The sequence below is a fragment of the Centruroides sculpturatus genome, unplaced genomic scaffold, assembly GCF_000671375.1.
Source record: "Centruroides sculpturatus isolate CEXI.00-Female unplaced genomic scaffold, Cexi_2.0 scaffold1624, whole genome shotgun sequence".
Taxonomy (NCBI): domain Eukaryota; kingdom Metazoa; phylum Arthropoda; class Arachnida; order Scorpiones; family Buthidae; genus Centruroides; species Centruroides sculpturatus.
In genome coordinates, this window is record NW_019385834.1 from 71,167 (window position 1) to 93,370 (window position 22,204).

Here is a 22,204-nt window from a genome sequence, read left to right on the forward strand (position 1 = left end):
GGGCAACTGCATCAACTACAAGGATGGGGAAACACTTGCACAGGCGTGGAAGTATTTAATCGAGGAGTTCGAGCAATGGTGGTCGGAGGGGTGAAACCCGACGCGCACATTTATTTATTTACATCGTTGGCAACATCGTTACGACGGTCGGGTCGAAACACGGCCAGTCACCACCTGAAGCAGACCTCGGTGGAGGTCGAAAGTACTTGTGGAATTTACTAGTGACATAACACTCGTAAAAAAAAAAGGTTTTTTCGTGGGTTGTTATCACAGAACAATAGTTCAATACATTAGTCTAGTCCCTTACAGCAATTGTTTGGCTCTAATTAATGTCAGGTTTATGATGTTTATATACAGTAATTGATTTTCTAAATAGCTGAGATATACAAATTCATAAAAATTAAAATTTATTAAAATATTTGATTAAAATTTTTATATATTCAAAAAGTTTAAGATGTTGCTTGATTTAAAGAAATTATTAATACTTATAAAGATTGAATTAAAATATGTGATATAAGTAGACTTCATATATTTTAATTTAAATAATCTCTAAAGTTGACCCTTGCAGATTTTTAAAATTTCTTTTATACTTTTGAATTTTATTTGTGGTACTGATATGAATTTGTAAGGCTTGAATTTTTAAGATTTTAAAAATTTAGTAGATATTGTTATGTCAATACTATCAAAACATATTTGTTGCTTTGCTGCCATAAACAAGTTTTTGACAAGATGTTAGAATTAGAAATGTTAACATTATTTGATAAAGAAGCAAATTTTTTATTTACAAAATCTTTTGTTATGATGATTGCCAAGATACAAATTAGATTGAAATACTGTTAAAAATTTTTTAAATTTTCTTTCAGAATATCTGACATTTAATTTTATTTCAGAAAATTTGAATATGAATTAAAAAATTAATCATATTAATAATTCTAATCGTTATTGTTTAAATATCCATCTACATAAATTAAATTTACAAAAGGATGGACTACACATTTGTAAAAATACAAAAACAATGTGTGTATATTCATATTTAATGTTAAACTATCAGTTTTCTAGCTGATAATGCTTTGAGAGTGAGTACAACTGAGAGAGATGCTGTGAGACTTTTTGCATGTTGGAAAATTGTGGATTTAGCATGCAATTACAAAATTTTTCTTTTATGTATTTCAATTTTTTTCTTTGATTGCCAATAGCATAAACCTGAAACCACATGTACTATATTGAGTCTGCATATGTTAGCATCCTACTGTATTTAATTTGGAATTCTCCATTCATTCATAAAAATTTTTTTCTTTTTTAATATTTTAATAATTAAATATTTTCAAAATACAGTTTTTGAAAATCTTTTTTAATTGTTGAAATATTCAGAGAGATTTATAAATGGAAAAAATTTAAATGTAGAATCTACATGTTCTAAAAATATTTAAAATACATGTGTGTATTTATATATATGTGTTACAATTAAATTGATCAATTTGGTGAATATGCACAATAACCAGATTTATCAATTTATTCTATATAACAACCAGCAGTTTTGTGAATGTGATAAATTATACATGTTTTTGTAAAATTAGTCACATTAACCTGTAATTATGAACAATAACCAGCACAGTCTGATTAAAGTGATAAATCTCATGTTTCTCAGGTTTGTAGACTGAGACAGATTCAAGTTTGAACTTGTCTCAGTTATATATGATGCCTTCCACGTCTGATTACATATGTGCACAGTGTTCCCAACCCTAGTGAAAGTTTTCAAGGGGCAAGATTGGAGACACCATAAAACTGTGAGTTCCTGATGTTGACAGAAGAAGGGCGTGATCCAGGAACATTCTAGCGGACATTCTTCTGGTGGATGCTGATGGCAAGATATATGGTATTGGCATCAAAAAAGAGCAGTTGGCTGAAAAGTATTTAAGGAACCAGTTTGTCATTTGTCAGGAGATTTTCATTTTACAAGTGGAACTTCCCAATGTTATTGTGTCTTCTTCTGACTTTTCCAGAAAATTGTGTATCACAGGCAGTCAAGGGTACAAGAGTGTCAACTGCAAGGGATAATGCATTTCAACAAAATGTGGTTGCAAAAGACATGGAATACTCTATAATTTGAAATGTCATGACAATTTGTCCTGCTGTTCCAACAAATAGCAGGTTGTCATTTAAAAATGGAACAATAAAAATATTCTATACTTTATAAAATATTACTTTAGCCAAAAAGGTTTAGTTGTTATGTAGAATAACTGGTGAAAATAATTAATTGTGTGTATTTTATCACAATAACCACAAATATTATTTTGTAAAATAACCAGTGATTATGCTTAGTAATCAATTTATTAGAATAACCAAACATACATATGTATTAAATATATTTATATATTATATAATATGAAAAATTAAAACTTTTAAAAGATTAAGATGTTGTTACTAGAAAATGATCGGTTCTATAAAGTAATTTTTTTTTATAGATGTGAATAATAACATAATATTTTCTTATTTTACATATAAGAAAATATATGTAATTAAATCTGTCATCTGTGTAATTAAAATATAATAGCTAAATTTAAACATATAAAATTTTAAATTAATATCTCTAAATTTAAAGTAAAGTTTTCTATTATAAAACTAATTTATAACTTTTTTTTTTAGGAATACATAATTATTATGCTTTATTTGTGTTCAAGTATATAATAGTGAACATCTGGTCATTTTCTCCATCACTATGTATGAATCACCTGCTTCTTTACAAGAATATTGTGTAGAATTTGTTTGTGAAAATATTTCTGTTATTTGTGATAGAAAGACAAATAATACCATTTCAAAATGTGATGAAAGTGCTGCTGGGTATGTATTTAGGAATCCAGATGCATTTTTTCATACTGAGATATCACAACAACTATTGGAGATTCTTAGTGAAAAAGGACATTTAAATGATCAAATTTTAACATTATTTGGTTCTCGTGTTACAAGACTACAAAAAGTTCGAATCCATAATGCAGGCAATATCACAACACGTGGATTACGGGTTTTACGATCACATAAAATTACAGAATTAGAAGTAAACGGCTTATCAAAAGTAACTGTTAATGATTTGATTGGTTGTCTTGGGGATTGGACTTTACACAATTTAAGATTACTCAATGTTTCCAATAGTACTTTTACTAATAGTGGAAAATTTTGTGTTGTTGTAGCACTTTCAAAACTTCGAAATTTACAAACTCTTAATGTTAGTAACACAGAATTCAACAGTCATGGATTAGAAATCATCACAGAAGACTTGCCACTTTTAGAGAATTTGGATATATCAAGTACTCGAGTAAAAGATATCACCCCATTAAGAAAATGTAAAGATAAATTGAAATCACTCAATTTATATAATTTAAAAATTGTGAATTTTGAAGAAGTAGTGCCATTATTATGCGAACTGTATCAACTCCGTTATCTTGATTTATCAGAAGATAAAGATCATCCATTAGAAATGCTTTCACCGCTCAGATATAAAATATCTGATCTGTTAAATAAACCATTTTGTCTGCCTCATCTTTATTCACTTGATATTTCTGGAAAGGATGGTATTGATATAGAAGATTTAAAGTAAGTGATTAAATATATTTTGGTTAATAATAAATATATATTTTATATAATTACAATTCTTAATATATATTAAAAATAAAATTTATTTATATTAGATTTTTAATTTTAAGAAAATAATAATGTAATAATAGATATAAGTGAATCAGTTCTTTGAAAATTTTGTTTGGAAGTTATTGACAAGACTATGTCTTGTTTATAAAATTGTACTGCTTGCTGTGTTACTAGCTTGGAGTTATGAAGGAGTACATGTCAGGAATTGCAATTTGGCATAGAGTATTAGGTGTCCAAATCATGCGCACATAAAAAAAACCAGACCTGTAGGTACTCAAGGAACCGAGAACCGAGTCAAAATAAAATACAAAGTGGTGACTCTCTCTACAAACAGGCAAACCGAAGTCAGGTGGTGAGAGTACCACCCACAATCGTTCTAGGAAGTGGACTCTGACCCTAGGACTGAGCATGTAGTATTTTCTTTGTTAAATAAAATTTGTAATGTATAAGGATCTTGAATAAGTTCTCGCTGTTTTTTTGTGAAAATTAACACTTTATTTTAAAAAAGTCGTAATAAACACGTCACTGAAAGTATTGTCTATCACTAGCCACTACTTTCTCCCATCGTTCTGGCAGCATTTGAATTCCATGTCGGAAAAACGACACGTTTTTTGAGGCTATCCAAGAATCAACCCATTTTTTGGCATCTTCATAAGAACGAAAGTGCTGCTCAGCCAGGCCATGTGACATCGATCGGAACAAGTGATAATCGGAAGGGGCGATGTCTGGTGAATATGGCGGGTGGGGTAGGACTTCCCATTTAAGCGTTTCCAAGTACGTTTTCACCGGTTGTGCAACATGTGGCCGAGCATTGTCATGTTGCAAAATCACTTTGTCGTGTCTCTGCTCATATAGCGGCCGTTTTTCCTTCAATGCTTGGCTCAAACGCATCAATTGTAGTCGATAGCGATCTCCCGTGATAGTTTCGTTTGGTTTGAGCAGCTCGTAATAAACTACACCTAGCTGATCCCACCAAATGCAGAGCAGAAGCTTCGAACCATGGATATTCGGCCTTGCTGACGATGTTGATGCATGACCGGGCTTACCCCACGATTTTCTACGCTTAGGGTTATCGTAGTGTATCCATTTTTCGTCACCTGTCACGATACGATGCAGAAAACCTTTCCTTTTCTGCCGTTGAAGCAGCTGTTCACATGTGAAAAGACGCCGTTCGACATCTCTCGGCTTCAACTCGTACGGCACCCAATGTCCTTGCTTTTGAATCATTCCTAATCCTTTTAAACGTTTCGAAACTGTTGTGTGATCAACTCCTAATGATTCTGCAAGTTCAGCTAGCGTCTGACATGAGTCTTCATGAAGTAATGCCTCTAATTCCTTGTCTTCAAACTTTTTTGGTGCACCAGATCGTTCTTTATCTTCAACATCAAAATCATTATTTTTGAAGCGTCTAAACCAATCTCTGCATGTTGTTTCCGACAGAGCATGGTCGCCGTAAGTCTCAACAAGAATTCTGTGTGCTTCAGCTGCAGATTTTTTTTGAATAAAATAGTGCAATAAAATTCCCCGCAAATACTCTTTTTTTGGCACGAAACTAGACATGTTTAACACAATGAAAAAATAAGTTGTTTACACTTCGGTAAAATGACATATACTGAATTTCAAGGTCACTTATTGTACTTCCTTACAGATGCGTCACCATCTAAAAATAAACACACGTGGTTCTGGTAACGCCATCTGTTGGAAAACAGCGAGAACTTATTCAAGGTCCTTATAATTTTGTAAATTTGGGAGTGCTTCAAATATGACATTAAAACAGGGTTTTATGTTGTTACAAGTAGGTTTTTTAACATTATCTAGTATAGTAAAATTGTGGAACTGATAAAAATTTGACGTTATATTAGGGATGTCGCTACAACTGATGACATTATAATCGGGTTAAACTGTATATTGTCTGTGCAAAATAAAAAAAATTATTTTGGACGATACAATAACCACGATTATTTTTCAGAAACGGGACATTTTCATTATGTATCGACAAAAATTCAACCCGGGCTGACACGCAATGAAGAGAAATTTTGAAGTTGGATAGGTTAATTTCATCAAAAATGCATCGCTTAGTAGTGAGTCTCCGAGACATAGTCTTGTCCCAAATACAGTTTTGCTGTTTTAATTGTTTTGTTTTAAAGTCTCTGCAAAACAAAAAAAAAAAAATCAATTTGTGATTGCCATTTTTAGTAAACTCTTTCTCCAACAAAATATAATTCTATGTATCCATTTTTTACTTTTCTATTTCATTCTAAAATAACTATTAGTGAACTGATTATTATATATCTTCTTTTTTTTATATGATGAATAGCCTGCATGTAACAGCAAAGAAGAGAACAAATGTTCTTGGTTATATTTCATAAAGAACAATTTGCCTGCCAAAGCTGGGCAAAAGTACTCTGTTTTCATTAAATTTTGTGTTTGTTAATGTCGCAGTTTGATTCTCTCTTTTTAATTCATAAATTATATTTCTTAGAATTATAATTTGTTTATATTTTATATTTGAGAAAAATTTTGACCATCCCATGATCTAACTATTATTAATAAAAACTTTTAATTTTTTGTGTGTGGCTGTAATATTTCAATTAAGAAATCTATAAAAACCTACATTACATTAAATAATGCAAAATGTGATTATAAAGTTGTTTTATATACTTTCTAAAAATGGAATGATTAAAGTAAAAAATATATTTTTAATGACCTTAAAAATTGTACATAAGAAATTTAAAAATGAAAAGATTAAGTTACAGTAGCGCATCGATTATCTGACTGAATTGGGGACTCGGGTTGGTCGGATAACTGAAAAAATTGGATAACCGAAAATAATGAAAAAAATACATTATTAGTATAGTATATTAGTATATCCCATGTAATTAGTATATTAGTATTTCGCTATTAAGCTGTTTCGCGTTGAATTTTCATCGATTTTAAGCCTAACAATTTTTTTTTAAAATAATAATTGTCTCTATTGTATCATTAAAAATTATTTTATTGCTAACAAAACAAACAACCACGCATAATTAGAAAATTAAGTCTCATTTAAATACTGGCCTCCCTTTCATGATTGAGCCAGGTGAAACATGCAAAAGTTAACAAAAATAATATTAAAGTAGCCAAGACATAGCCAAATATTGTAGCGCCACATCACTACCGGACATTTGAAATTTGCTGACTAGAATGGTCGGTTAACCGATGTGATGGTTAATCTGGGGGTCGGATAATCGATGCTCTACTGTATAAATGTAAAAAAAAAATACAACTTATCATATAAGGACTGAACCCAAGAAAAAAGCCTCCATACATGACATCTTACTGATCACACCATGCTGCTACTTTATGAATCAGTGTTCCATATTGGTATTAATGGTTGTAGAAAACTTTTATCCTAATTTTAATGAGTATGCCTGACTAGTGGGTCCAGTGGCTTTGGCAGAGTTTCAGTACTGTACAAATAAGTACCGCGCATCCACAAAATTGTATTGAAACCAGTGATGACAAACTACTGGGTTTCTCTTGTGAGATGCCATGTTTTAAATCAAGAGTAGCCCAAGGCAAGTATTTGTTTTTTTCTCTTTCACTGTTTTGAAATACCGTATTTACTCGCTTATAAGACGAGATGTGACTTTAAGGATCAAAATAAAGAAAATTAGATTTATTAATACAGTAGAGCCTTGAAAACTCGGACTCGATAACACAGCACTCCGGATAACTCGGCCACACCCTGGCAGGGCAAAAAAATCCTTAGTTAATTAATTTTCATGATAAAGACAGCTTTATGCCTCATAAAGTATTTTTCTGAGGTCTGTCTTATCAGATAAATTACTGTACAGTGTATTCATTAATTTTCATTTTCATGTAGTAAAGGCTCTATGCCTTCATAAAAGACGTACTTTTCCTTTGTTTAAAGGTATTTGGGCAGTTTATTCTCTGTTGTATTCTCAAGTAAACAATACATACAAGTACAGTACAGTATTTTTTGAGGAAACACTCATACTTTTTTTTTAACCCCATTCCCGATAACCTGGCATTTTCACAAACTCAGCCACCCTTCAGTCCACATTAGGCCGAGTTTTCGAGGCTCTACTGTACAATTTAATTTTATTTCATTTAATCACAAGTAAGATGTCAAATGTAAATAAATGCACACATTGTCCCACAAAAATTACTTGCATTTTAAACTTCAAGGAAAAATCTTGTAAAATTGACAACATAATTTGTTCATGTAAAGCTGGACAATTGGAAATCTTTTTTGCCAATTCTTAACAGTCAAATCCACTCTTCGTCGATTACACTTCTGAGTTTCTCCGAATTTTGATTACCAAATAATCATCTCTTTTCGCATGGGAATGGATTAAAATTTATATTGAGCTCCTGTGTGATTTTGGAATTTCAAATTGGAATTCATTTCAAAAGCTTTGCTTTTCTATTGCTATTCATCTCCTGACAATACACAAGAATGATTGAAACAACCCAGATAAAATACTTTTGTTTTTAAACACCAGACAGAGAGCATCTGGTAAAAAATGCAAAGATAGTGTTGACAAAAATTATTGCAAAAACACAAAGAATCCTTTGCTCGTGCATATAGGACGAACTAGATTTTTGAAACAATGAAAAATGAGTAAAAACCTCGTCTTATATGAGAGTAAATATGGTATTAATGTTTGTGAAGAGAGAGTTACAGAAAACAGGCATATTATTTTTTCTTTTTTCTATTTAATGAATCTATTACTTTTATAGGAATTGCAATTGTACAAATACAAACTCTAAAACCTTCTAAAGCAGTGAAAAATTTATTTATTCAAATGTTTTTAATTGTCTTAAACAATCTCGGAGTGAACATCTAACAGTTTTTCTAGAACATATTTGCTTTACAGAATGCATTTGATGGAACAAATTTTGATTTTATAAGCTCATATTTTGATAAATAAATAAATACAAGCATAAATATATACAAATAATAAAGTTTAAAATATCGTTCAGTATCGCTATGCAGCAATACTTCTTACACTTCTGGTATTATGCTAACATCCTTGAAATTAATTGCCTGCTCTTTCAATGTAACATTGTAAATGTGCCAGACTTCTTCATATTTTATTTGTTCCTCTGCAATCTCAATATTATTTTAGCATGGTTCCATAGAACAGAAACCGATTGGGGGTCAGCCAATACATATGTTGCCAATGCAGTGCTGTAGTTGGATTTACTGATGTCATTTTTATGTTTCTTGATTCTCACTGCTAATGACCACAAAGTAGCCCCTACATAACATAAATCATTTACTCTCTTGTTGCTTCTTATGGGGATTTTGTATACTTTTAGAATGCAGAATAAATCAATTGGTTTTTGTTGTTATGTTGTAATTCATACATGATGGGATTCCTTTTGAATACACACTGATCAGACAATTCATTAATCTTGAGAACAAATTGTATGAGCAGTCAACACAACTTTAAATCATGTGATTTTTTTTTCCCCCATTAATTTTGTGCTGCAGAAATTTAATAGAAGTTCGAGTGTGCTGTGAGGTAAAAAAAAAATTTGAAAAACAATTCTAAATAAATAATAAAAAATTGATGAATATTTCTTATCTTATTAAAACTAATGTTAATAATTAATGTTTATATCTAAAAATTATTTTAGAACGTAACAATTATTTAATATCTAAAAATTATTTTAGATATAAAATAATTGTTTTGTTCTAATAATAATAAATATATTAAATTTTTAGTGTAAGATATTTTCTAACATTTTTCTGAACAATATTTATGTGAAAATATAAGTAAAATATAAAGAATTTATATTTCAAGAAAGTAATTTTGGTAACCTTAACTTTAGCAGTTTACTTTTTTTTTATATAACTAAAAATATTGAAAAAACCTAAGATCTTTCAAAAAACAATCTAAAATTAATATGAATACACAAAAGTTCTTATGCCAATATGTTTACAAAAACATTTAAATATTTAACATCTGATCTCATAATTTATAACTATGCATTTAATACGTTATAGGTTAGAATGAAGATATAATGTATAACTAAACTAAATATTTTTCAAATGTAAAAGTACTACTAAACACACACATTTACTCTCATTTATTATATAAATAGTATATTGTTATATTTTCCTGATTTAGTGTGGTTTTTGTTGTATTGGACATAAATTTTTTTCTATAAAAATATATATATATAACAGAGAGAGAAAATGAGCAGTTATATTAGGAATAAGTAATAATTTATTTAATAAATAATTTTTTATTTTACAGGACTTTCTTAAAACTTCATCCTAATATAAAGTTCCTTGGTTTAATGTTGACAGAAGCTTGTTTTGATGATATGTTTACAAAGGAAACAGATCCATTATATAACCCAAATTTAGTGGTGATTATTTTAATTTTTAAAATTATTCATTATATGAAAATATGCTGTTTTAATTTTTATAGCAGTTTTGTAGAGAATTTTATAATGATATAACATTATTATTATTATTAATAAATAGTATACTGATAATAATTAATATACAAATGAATGAAATTAATTAGTATTTTAAAGGGACTTAAAAATTGGCACTTTGTATTAACTGGATTCATTAACATTGAAATTGACTATCTTTCCTTGCTCAAGGGATCACAAATCTATTTTATATTAACACAAACTTCACATAAACTGTAACTTATGCAGGTTTTTATAATATATTTAAATACTCACTTTTTCACTCTTATTACAATTACAGCATAAAAATAATGTACTATATTTCTTTAAACTTTGGGGATATATTTTAAAATGCATGTATCCCTCATGGTTTATTAGAAGACTTGGGGTTTTTGTACTATTAAAATTATTTATTGATTGTATTTATGGGTTACTGCTATAACATTTGAAATAATTATTGTTTTCTAGTTAACCTGATTCAGCATCTTCCAATTCAATTATTACATTGTAGTTTGTGTTTCCCACAATGTTGCATGATCTTATCATCTGCTGGTGATACCAGATGGCTGAACAGTTAAGGTGGTAGCCTAATATTCTGGGGGTACCTGGATTGAATCTGGACAGGTTGAAAATCTCAAAAAGTTTTGGAGGTGATATGTCTGGCCACATCCCTCACTCTCTGGCTGCTTCATTGTGGGCATGGCTGAATTCATAATGGCTTTCTAAAAAGGTCCTCTTAGTGGCTACAGAGCAAAAATGGTTTTAAAAAAAAAAGAGAAGAATCATCTTCTAGTTTAGGGATGGTGAACCTTTTTGAGCCTGCATTCCATATAGTAAGCATAGTTAGCTTTAAAAATGTTTATGCATGCTGAAGTTTTGGAGTTTAAGTAATGATATTTAATGAAATGTAATGAATATGCCTTAATTAGAATAAATGTAATAAAGCTGATTGAAAAAAGAATGATCAAGTGATAAACCAAAAGGATGAATGAAAAACATAGATTATGATTAATTAAAATCAAATGATTTGTTACATGCCAGATGATTTCTCCTTATTTGCCACTTTGGGTATGCATGCCATAGGTTTGTCACCCCTGTTCTAATTTCAACTTACCATTGCTCTTGGAAAGAGATGGTGAGTTTGAATCAGAATTTTCCTAATTGCCCTTCAGCTGATAAGCTCTTGATTAATGAATTTAATTGCAACTTCCTTTTCTTAGAATTTGACAATATTTATAACTTTATTTCAAAAAATGTTTTCACAAATTTGAAATAGTGCTGTCTAACTTCAGACCAGCATTTCTCACTTTTTGCTTGCACTACCCAATATTTGTAATGGTTCTGTGACCCAAATGTTTATAATATAAACTTTATTAAAAATCTGGTAAACTGGGTCATTGTATATTATATAATGAAATAAAATTATGTATTATTGATGATAACTTCTGTGTTTGAAATGTAACATTGAGTACATTTCTATTGAGAGTGATTCAGGCCAATTTCAATTTGTAACAAATTATTAACTTCCATTTCAATTTTAATGATTGAAATTTAACTATTAAGAAATGTAAGACTGAATATTGTAAATAAAACACTGTTTCAAAATTATTTGGGAGTCAATTTTGCTTTGGAAAATATTACAAGTTTTTATTTTATAAGCTTATAATGAACCCGTTTTTAAAATGTACTTTTAAGATTGTAAGATGATTTTGTCAATTTCATTTTGTATATATATGAAAAAAAATTCTTTAAAAATTATTTATTGATTCACTTGTGCCAAAATTCATCTTATTTTTTTTTATAATTTATTGTTATGTATGACAATGAATCTAAAAGTTTGAATAAACAAGGAAATATTTTCAAAACCATTGAACTTAAACGGTTTTATGACTATGACCTTATGTAAAAAATCTGTTTTGATATTATTCAAAACAGAAAAGAGAAATCAGTTTTATATACACACATTTATGTACACTAAATGAAAATAATAAGAAAAAAAGTTGTTAAAAATTTTCAGTAGACTACTTAACAGATGCTTCTATTGTTCCTAGTTCTTAGAAAATATTTCAGTAATTGAAGTATTATGAGTATTTCTGTGGGAGGTGGTAGCATTTTGCATCCCATTAAAATTTAAATGTGACCCAATATTGGGTTGCAATCCATAGTTTGGAAAATACTGATTTAGACAATTTGAAGAATTTTAGTTAAAATCCTTACATGAACATAAAAAAACAACCTTGTTTTCAAACCATCAGAAAGTTTTAATGTATTAGACAAACATTTTTGACCTACTAACAGACCAGCATCAGGTCAGTACAACTTTACATTCTATTTTAGAATGTGAAGTTGCATTGGCATTGACCTGATGCTGGCTTGTTAGTATGTTTGTATAATATATTAAAACTTTCTGCTGGTTTGAAAATTGGGTTGTTTTTATGTTATTCATTGTATCCAATTTTGCAATAATAGACTTCTCAGAAACACTGGTGTGAGAAATGAACAGTCACAAACAAAACCTTTCTACTAGTGATGAACTTAAACTTCCAAATGTTTTTGGCCTTCACCAAGGTCTGCTTCAGATGCTGTGAACTAAACTGGCTTTCCACTTGGACCGTTAGAACGATGCTGCCCAGTTTTTAAACATTATATATATCAAATTTCACCCCTCTGCCTGACTCCTTCTGAATTTCTCGAACAGGTATCTCTATGCATGCGCAATAGTGTTCCTGTCTTTAACCTGTTTGAGGAATTTGGATGGAGTCAGTCAGAAGGGTGAAATTTGATATATACAATGTTTAAAAACTGGGCAGCATCGTTCTAACGGTCCAAGTGGAAAGCCAGTTTAGTTCACAGCATCTGAAGCAGACCTCGGTGAAGGCCGAAAACATTTGGAAGTTTAAGTTCATCACTGGTAGAAAGGTTTTGTTTGTGACTGCTCATCCAATTTTGTTTGAGTATTTTTGTGAACTCCTTACAATCCACTCTAAACTACATATACAGTGAAGAATTCAAAAGAATTGAAAATGTTTTTGAAGTACTCAAATAAATGCCAAATTGAAAAGCATGTTTCCATGCTTTTCAATTTGGAACTTATTTGAGAATCCTGAGATTTACTAAAGGAAATATGGTAACTTTATCATTATATGAAGGTCATTTTATAAGTAAAGAACATTTGTTTCTCTAGATATTTTTATATAAGATAATGAAACAAAACTTATTTTACAACACATATGATACCTTAGCTATTTTTCTACTTAGTCGCCATACAAATTTAAACATTTGTTATAGCATATCACCAGCTTTTCTATGCCTTCTACACACTCGGTTACCGCCAAGTTTTTGAATCAGTCATTAACGTCCTCTTTCAGTTTGTTGTCACTTCCATAGTGATTCCTGGCCAAAAAATCCTTCATTTTTGGGAAAAGATGGTAATTACTCTGAGCCAAGTTCAAGCTAGGAGGATGTTTAAAAACTTCCCACTTAAACTACTCAAGCAAGTTTTGTCAAAGCATCAGCATGTGGAAGTGCGTTATCCTGAAGAAGCACAATGCCTCTGGACAACAGTCCCTGCTGTTTGTTTTGAATGGCTCATCATAGTCAGTGAATATTTACAGACAGATAAACCTCAGTTATCTGTCTGTAAATTTCAATAGGACAGACTGTTTTTTGCATTCAAAAAGCATATTACACTATGAACATTTGGCATTTATCACATTTGGCAGAATCTTTAATTTTGTCACACATTTCAAAGTCACACTATATACAGTAAACGATCATTGCTGCTTGCTGTTAGTGTCAGACTGGCGTGAAAAAATGGGAAGGTTCCGTGAAGTGGAGGTGGGGGAGAACTGCACAGCTTGTCAGATCAAAACATTCTTTTCTTTTAGAATGACTCTCGTAAATATATTGTTTATTAAATTTTTATTAAATATTTAAATTACTGTTTTTATGTACAAATTAAGAGCATGCTCTTAATTTGTACATAATGTATGTGCCAGTTTGTACATCTTGTATGTGCCAGTTTGTTTAGCTTATAAGAGCACTTCATTGGTGTGTTAATATAAATTAAATGTAAATGTATTCATACAGTAATTATTCAGTGACATCTCTAGAGTAACCATTATTAAAAATCGAAAGCCAAAATTTAAAAACAAAAAATGCTTTTGATACTATAAAAGACTTAAAAGCAGTGAGTTTTTTTTAGGTATATTGAGAATTATATGGCCAATTTTTTCCCATGTATAAGAACATTCTCTTATNAAACATTTATGCAAAAATAAAATTTGAATTTTATTCTCTGATTTAGAATTTTTAATAGGTTGTTGACTTAATAATTTGCTTTGTTAAATTTCAATTTTTTTATTAATAATATATTAATATTTACAGTTAGTGTTACCTGTCATGCAGCGTCACTCTAAAGTCTTAGTTATTCAAATGGCTGCTACTGCTTGTCTTTACAATTTGTCAAAAAGTAACTTAGGACAGCAAATTCACCCAAAATGGCTTAAACAAGTAGTTGAACTTACTTTAAATGCTATGGAAAACTTTCCAACACATCAGCAAGTAAGTAAAATTATATTTAACTTTGATAACTGTTATAATTTAAAAATTTGAAAGTATTACCATATCTACAGATACAACATAATTTAAATGAAATTTGACCTCAAACTTTTAATGTATTTATTTTTCCAAAAGGTTCAATATAAATCATAGTCACTGAAAATAGTAAAAAATTACTTTTACTTTTCCTGGACTTAATGTTGTTGTTTTAAATTTTTACAATATACATAGCTTATTTCTTTGATTCTAAGATACCTTGCTTTTGCTTATTTTTATTTATATGAAAAATAGATGTTTCTCAAAGGCAGATTTAACATTATGCACCCTTTAATCTACAACCTTTTTGTCATTCTCTTAGGTAACAGATTGCCTTAATAACATTAAAGAAACTTCTTTAAACTAAAATTATATTTATTGCCTTTAAAATTATTATATATTTATATATCTATAAGAATTTTTATGAGAAAAATAATTTGGTATTTTATAAAATTTCTGATCTTCAAAATTTGCCATCCTAAGCTTCAGTCTACTTAGTCTTTTGGAAATCTGCCTCTGGTGCATCTTAGAATTGGTGGTATCTTACATTCAAGGTAAAAACAACAATCAGAAGTCATCATGAATGGATCATGTAATGTATTATACACTGATAATATATGTTTCTAACTATCTTGCTCAGTGGTCATGAGTCAATTGCTCTTTGTTGAATACAGATGTTTAATTTAAACTTTTTATTAATGTTTAACATATCTTCAAAAGATGACATGATACAGTACAGTAGAACCTCGATTATCCGGACTAATTGGGGATGAAGGTAGTCCGGATAAGGAAAAATCCGGATAATCGAAACAAATACTTTAATTTGTCTTTTAAAGATAATACAACACGTTTTCTTTTCGATNCTTGAAACATTCTCTTATAATCAGAAAACAGTATAGTGATTTTGTTTATTTTGCATTTATCAATGTAGTATTTTTGTTAATGTAATATGCACTGAAGAAAACATTTATTTGTAACATATCATGCTATATTTATATAAATAAATGCTAGATCTAATTTGAAATGACAAAAACATAGTTTAATTAAAATTTCATTAGTAAGAATATAAAGCATTGCTAATACTGCCCTGGCCTCTGGCAGTATCTGCACACTTTTGATAGCAGCATTACCTCTGAGAATTGGCTTTTAAAATCTCTTAGTCTGTATTTCATATATATCAATGCTTATATTTGGAATAAGATGAACAAGATCTTAATACAAATGCAATCAAATTCTTAACTACAATCATTTAGTTCTTCCAAGAGTTGTAAAAGCAAGTAATTTATCATATGGCATTCAAGACAATCTGGAGTTGTCCCTTCTGTTAGGATTAAGTTGCATATCTTATTTCTGTTACAGCATAAAAGAAAACAATAATTTCACTGTGTTTCATTGCATATCACTTTCATAGTTGTTATATATTTTTTAGATTTAGTACTGTTTGTATTGCTATATTGTATTACAATATGTTAATGTTTTTAAATTAAGTCTAGAATGTCATTATGTGATTCATTTAAGAAAGGACTAAAAACTGATGTTTTATGTTAGTTAGATTTTTTTCAAAATATAATGTTTTTTATAATGATATTTAATATAGTATAACAATATATATATATTGTTATACTATATTAAATATCATTATAAAAAACATTATATTTTGAAAAAAATCTAACTAACATAAAACATCAGTTTTTAGTCCTTTCTTAAATGAATCACATAATGACATTCTAGACTTAATTTAAAAACATTAACATATTGTAATACAATATAGCAATACAAACAGTACTAAATCTAAAAAATATATAACAACTATGAAAGTGATATGCAATGAAACACAGTGAAATTATTGTTTTCTTTTATGCTGTAACAGAAATAAGATATGCAACTTAATCCTAACAGAAGGGACAACTCCAGATTGTCTTGAATGCCATATGATAAATTACTTGCTTTTACAAATCTTGGAAGAACTAAATGATTGTAGTTAAGAATTTGATTGCATTTGTATTAAGATCTTGTTCATCTTATTCCAAATATAAACATTGATATATATGAAATACAGACTAAGAGATTTTAAAAGCCAATTCTCAGAGGTAATGCTGCTATCAAAAGTGTGCAGATACTGCCAGAGGCCAGGGCAGTATTAGCAATGCTTTATATTCTTACTAATGAAATTTTAATTAAACTATGTTTTTGTCATTTCAAATTAGATCTAGCATTTATTTATATAAATATAGCATGATATGTTACAAATAAATGTTTTCTTCAGTGCATATTACATTAACAAAAATACTACATTGATAAATGCAAAATAAACAAAATCACTATACTGTTTTCAATTTCNAAGTGGGATTTGATTAATGTGTAAAATTAATTGCAGCAATCCCTTTATATATGCGGCAGAAGTTTTAATTTATGCAGCATTACCAGCTATCTTTACTTAACATGTATTTTGATTAATGCGATTTTGAAATATGTTGGTAGGATTGAGAGATTAACTAACTGTGTTAATCAAGGGATACCTGTATATAGTATATGTTAGGAGCAGAATTATGAATTAATGGTTTAAATAAGTTGAATTTGGTGTGTATGTATATATATATATATTAATAATAAATAAAATATATATTTATATTGTTAAATGCAAAAATCATAATTATAAAAAATTTATTTTTTAGTTGCAAAAAAATACCTTATTGACTTTATGTAGTGATAGAATATTACAGGAAGTGGTAAGTTTTTTACTTTGTTTTCATATACGATTTATTAAAATGCACTAAGTAAATTGCTAAGTTGAGGAAACCAATAGTTAATTTGAAAAGTAATGTTTTCAGGCCCATTTGACCCATCATTAGCTCTTCTTACAGAACTTAAAACCAATGAGAACACAGAAAATGAATGTATGATTATGATAGCTTATTATGATAGCTTATTATTATCGGTCAAGAGATGGCATTATTCCTCAATAGAAATTTAATTATTAGCAGAAGGTATATAGGTTTTAGTTCTCGAGTTGTGCTTCATAGTGCCAAAATTGCTATTTGGTGATAATTTTATTAAAATGGTGATAAAAACCCTAAAGTCTTCTTATTTCAACATTTAACCTTTCCTATGTTGATCCCAAAAATATTTGTGTTGACCTCATTGACCTGCGTGGGCAATCCCGAATATTTCCATATTTACATCGGAACGTTTTTGATACTAGATGTTGCTTTGTGTCACAATTTTTATATTAAAGCAAACTTTTAAAATAAAACTTTTTTGTTTTTATATTATTCAATGTATATATTTTGTTTGTGAAACATAAAAAAATAATTTTTTATGATACAGTAAACACGATTATTATTTAAAAAAAAAATTAGGCTTAACATCGACGAAAATTCAACATGGCGTCACAGGCAACAAAAAAAAATTTCAACATCGAATAGGTTAATGTGAAATTAAATCACAAAGCATGCTTTAAGAAAAACAGCAGAATGTTGAGCTGTGCACCACACACCTATCAATGCCATTTGTCACATGGCAAATCCAGACAGAAAAAAAAGAAGTGTTGTTAAGAATTGAAGGCAGTTTTCATGCAATGCTATGCAGTGTTTCCAGATTGGGGATTTTTTTCTATATAGACAAACAAATTTGAAGAAGTTTTTGGATGAAACTTTTTCACTTTGATCTCTTTTCAGTAGACTAAAGCATAAAAATTTTAACATGACAGAACATGTGAAATATTGTTTAAGCATTGTAATCAAATATGTTGTTTGAAATTGTTCATTAAAAAATTATTTGTATTTATAAGTGACAATGTAACATGTTACTTTTGCATTCCAGACTCCAAGCTGATAAGTCTACCAGCAACTACATTAATTATTAAATAAAACTAGTGGCAAAAAAATTTTAAACTAGCAAAATGGTTGGTGTTTTTTTTTTTTTAAATTTTCCAGTGTGACCTCTTGTGTTAGTTCTTTTAAGCCTCTATAAGATTATTTAGATGCTTTATTGTTTAATTTGTATTTCTGATGAGACAAAGATTTTTATCTATAAAGTTCTAGAGTCTCTATGGGTTCTCTGATTTATAGTGATAAAATTAAGATTGAAGTTGAATAAGTTGTGGCTCTGGTAATAGATACAAAGACACATCAAATTAATATGAGAAATATAAATGTGCTACTCATTTGGGATAATGACAAATATATTTAATTTTTTTGTTTTTTAGAAGATATCACAATAACTCATCAGTATTAGATTAGCTTTGGAATAAAGTAGTAGTTGGACTCTGACTTATTTAGACATTTCTGTTTTTAATTTGACCAAAGTATTGTACCAAAGTATTTCTTAAGCTTATATCAGTTGATACATTGGAAGTTTTATAACATTGTGTTACATAAACTGGTGGCCTTCTGCACATTGATAAACTGTGCCATCATTTATCCCACAATCACAATGCACAGGATGAGAGGTTTGTACTACTGTTGTCCAGCATGGCTTTCTTAGAAAGGTCGTGAAAGGTCTCATTAATAAATGCCTTCTAAATTTAATAACAAAAGGAACATTTAAAATATTATACTATCATAGATAAGTACTTTGCTTCTATAATCTTATGATTTTACATACAGGATACACACATATGTATAAGTGTTAAAAGATTGACTACAGTGATACAAATCTTAAGACGTTAACGGCTATCCAATGTGCCAGAGGTCATACTAATTTGCAGCCATACAGAGCCATACGACTGCTTGACGTCGCTATAACCAATGTAGTTTCACTCAAGGTTAAATTATCCTGGCTTTATAAGACATTGTTTTACATTATTCTTTCTCAAAATGTGTGATAACACTTCCTTGTGGGCGCTGGAGGCTTTCAGGGGGCAGTAGAAGGCTCAGTGATATAAATATGAGTTTTATTTCTTCTCATTGAAACATTTTTTGATCTCAGAAATAGGATATGGGTCACATCCTATCCATATAATAATGCATGTTTAAACATTATATTTGCAATAACTGTTTTTAAGATATGCAATAGATGGTAATGTAAAAAGGTAAGTTAAAAAATATGGGGGACTAGATTTTTTTTAATCTCAAAGTAGGCAATGGTCAAAATAAGTTTGAAAACCTGTATTTTACAACCTAGTGGTGGCCTCTCGCACACATTTATAAAGTTGGCTCCAACAGCCAATGCGTCATATGGCTCTGTACGGCCGTAATTCATATGACTGCTGGTGTGTCGGATGGCAGCTAACATGTTAAGAAGGGACAAGAACCAAATCAATGATGAGAATAAGCTAGGAATATAAATGATAAAACCGGTCAAACATACAGATAGTTTCTACTATATTGGATCTATGTATCGATCCTTATCAAAGAGGATCAAGGAACATTACACTTTAGTTACTAGAGACCCTGCCAATATCCACTTTGTTATTCTTTTGGGCTTTACAATTGACAATACAGGTTATGTGGACCATTCCTGTTTTAATCAGAGAAACAGGACTGCCCTCTCAGCTTAGATTATTAGAACAGTTATAATTTTGTCTAAACATGCTAGATTAATTAATCATAATGTCCAAGACTTACAAGTAGCTTGGAATGGTGGTTAGATAGTTCTGATTTCTTCACTTGTAGAAAGGTTTCAGCCTAGTTTGCTTAAGTGCATGGACTGCAGATATTTAACATATTCTTATTAAATTAAACAGTTCCCATCTGTTTTCCATTTTTAAGTCATTTGAATTTTATAACTTTTATATTATAGACTTCAACATTTAATATTGTTCCAATCACAACTATTAATTTTGAATTTTATTCTAATTATTCTAAAATCAACTGTCAGTTAAATTTTGTGCTTTCATTTGTTTTAAGTTCTATAGGAAGAATTGATGATGGATTAAATGGGCCCAAAAACATTACTCTTCGAATAAAACTTTTGGTTTCCTCAACTTAGATCTTCATTTATTGGATTTTGAACATAACATGGTACAAGCTTCAGACATCTCTGTAACATGATTTATTAATTTTTTCATCTTTTATCAATTCAAATCAAAATTATGTTCATTTTGTCAATGTTAACTAAATTTAAAATTCAACTAAAATTAAATTTATATTCTGTTATGTTTTAAAAATTATATTTGGTTTAAATATTTATAANGTGTTGTTAACGATTTCATATGTAATTATTTATAAATTTTGAATTCTTCAAATTGAAATGAATCATATATTAATACGGTAACTGAATTTTTTTCTCTTAAATACTTATAAGGAATATTATAGAAAACATACAATAAAAGCTGAGCATCATAAATCTAAATTTTCAGAAATATTTTCTAACTATGTTAAATTAATTAACTGAATAATTTGGCCTAAAAGAGAATTCTTAGGGTGGGATCCTACACCTAATTGAAATTGCCCAATAATTTTGTCAGGATGACACCAATTGATTTATTATTAAGAACCATAAACTCACTTCACACAAATAGAAGTTTTTGCTTTTTATATCGACAAATTCATGATTGTTGAAAAAAAATGACAGAAATTACTTTTCCTTTCTTGTTAGAAACAGTATTTAATTTTATCTAAGTGCATTGTTTTTACTGTGAATTGCTGGACAATGCAATTTTATGCACTCACATTTACACATATTATGGGTTGAGAGAGAGATTTGGAAGTTGGCAAATCGAAATGGGTTTCTAGATGTAAATATGTGTGCAGATAGATTATCACTTGAGATCTTTCCTTTGAGATGGTTGACAGGTGTTGAAAAGTTTTGTTCTAATCCATAAGGACAGGAATGTCTATCCTGGGGCCATATTCTGGTCACTGTCTTTGGTCTCTCGCAAGCCGGTTGCTGATTGGCTAATCAGTTGGATTAGCCAATCAGCGACCGGCTTGTGAGAGATCAGAGACAGTGACCAGAATACGGCCCCTGATTTTATTCTATGCAGACCTCTCCTGTAATCTTTCATTAGTGGATATTTAAGTTATCTCTCTTTTTGATTGGTTTCTTGAACTATCAACACTTATTCATTGGAGTTATCCATGGAATTATTATTCTGTCTGGAGAAACTTCTTCCACTGTATTTTCATCTCAATCTTAATTTATATTTCTGGAATCACAAGCAAAATAATCCTATTTCTGAGTAAAAACAATTGACCATCTTATATGTAAATTTACAGTTCACACCCAATATAAACTTTTATTTTTCTTTTATTAACCTAAAGTTTGATCTAGCTATTTGTCTAACATTTTCTTGTTCATAAGTCAAGTAACTTAGAATCATCTGACTTGTGTAATTTCCTCTATACTACAGAGATTAGGCCATCATCTTATCTTAAGATTAATAATTAGAATTAACATTATATTTTTATCAATATAACTATTGTTACTATCAAAATCAGAAATTGGTTTTAAAATGACTTTTAATTTAATGAAATAAAGATGTTTTTATTTTTAGGTACTGTCTTCTGAAATGCAAAATTTTTATGATAAATAATTAAATATTCTTTATAACATGGTTTTTTATGATAAATATATTTTCATATTT

At 29.3% G+C, this 22,204-nt stretch overlaps 2 protein-coding genes across 2 annotated transcripts in view; both read left to right on the top strand.

Annotated features, from left to right (window-relative positions):
* Positions 1–10,658, top strand: part of LOC111642412 (protein zyg-11 homolog B-like) — a 24,240-nt gene extending 13,582 nt beyond the window's left edge. Inside the window, exons 2-4 of the mRNA XM_023388757.1 lie at positions 2,647–3,591; positions 9,915–10,093; positions 10,549–10,658. Coding sequence (XP_023244525.1) covers positions 2,720–3,591; positions 9,915–10,093; positions 10,549–10,658 — 1,161 coding nt within the window. The 5' untranslated portion in view covers positions 2,647–2,719. The remainder of the gene's footprint in view (positions 1–2,646; positions 3,592–9,914; positions 10,094–10,548) is intronic.
* A 3,776-nt stretch (positions 10,659–14,434) lies between these two features.
* The window catches only part of LOC111642406 (protein zyg-11 homolog B-like), a 20,020-nt gene continuing 12,250 nt past the window's right edge, over positions 14,435–22,204 (top strand). Inside the window, exons 1-2 of the mRNA XM_023388754.1 lie at positions 14,435–14,643; positions 17,352–17,405. Coding sequence (XP_023244522.1) covers positions 14,482–14,643; positions 17,352–17,405 — 216 coding nt within the window. The 5' untranslated portion in view covers positions 14,435–14,481. The remainder of the gene's footprint in view (positions 14,644–17,351; positions 17,406–22,204) is intronic.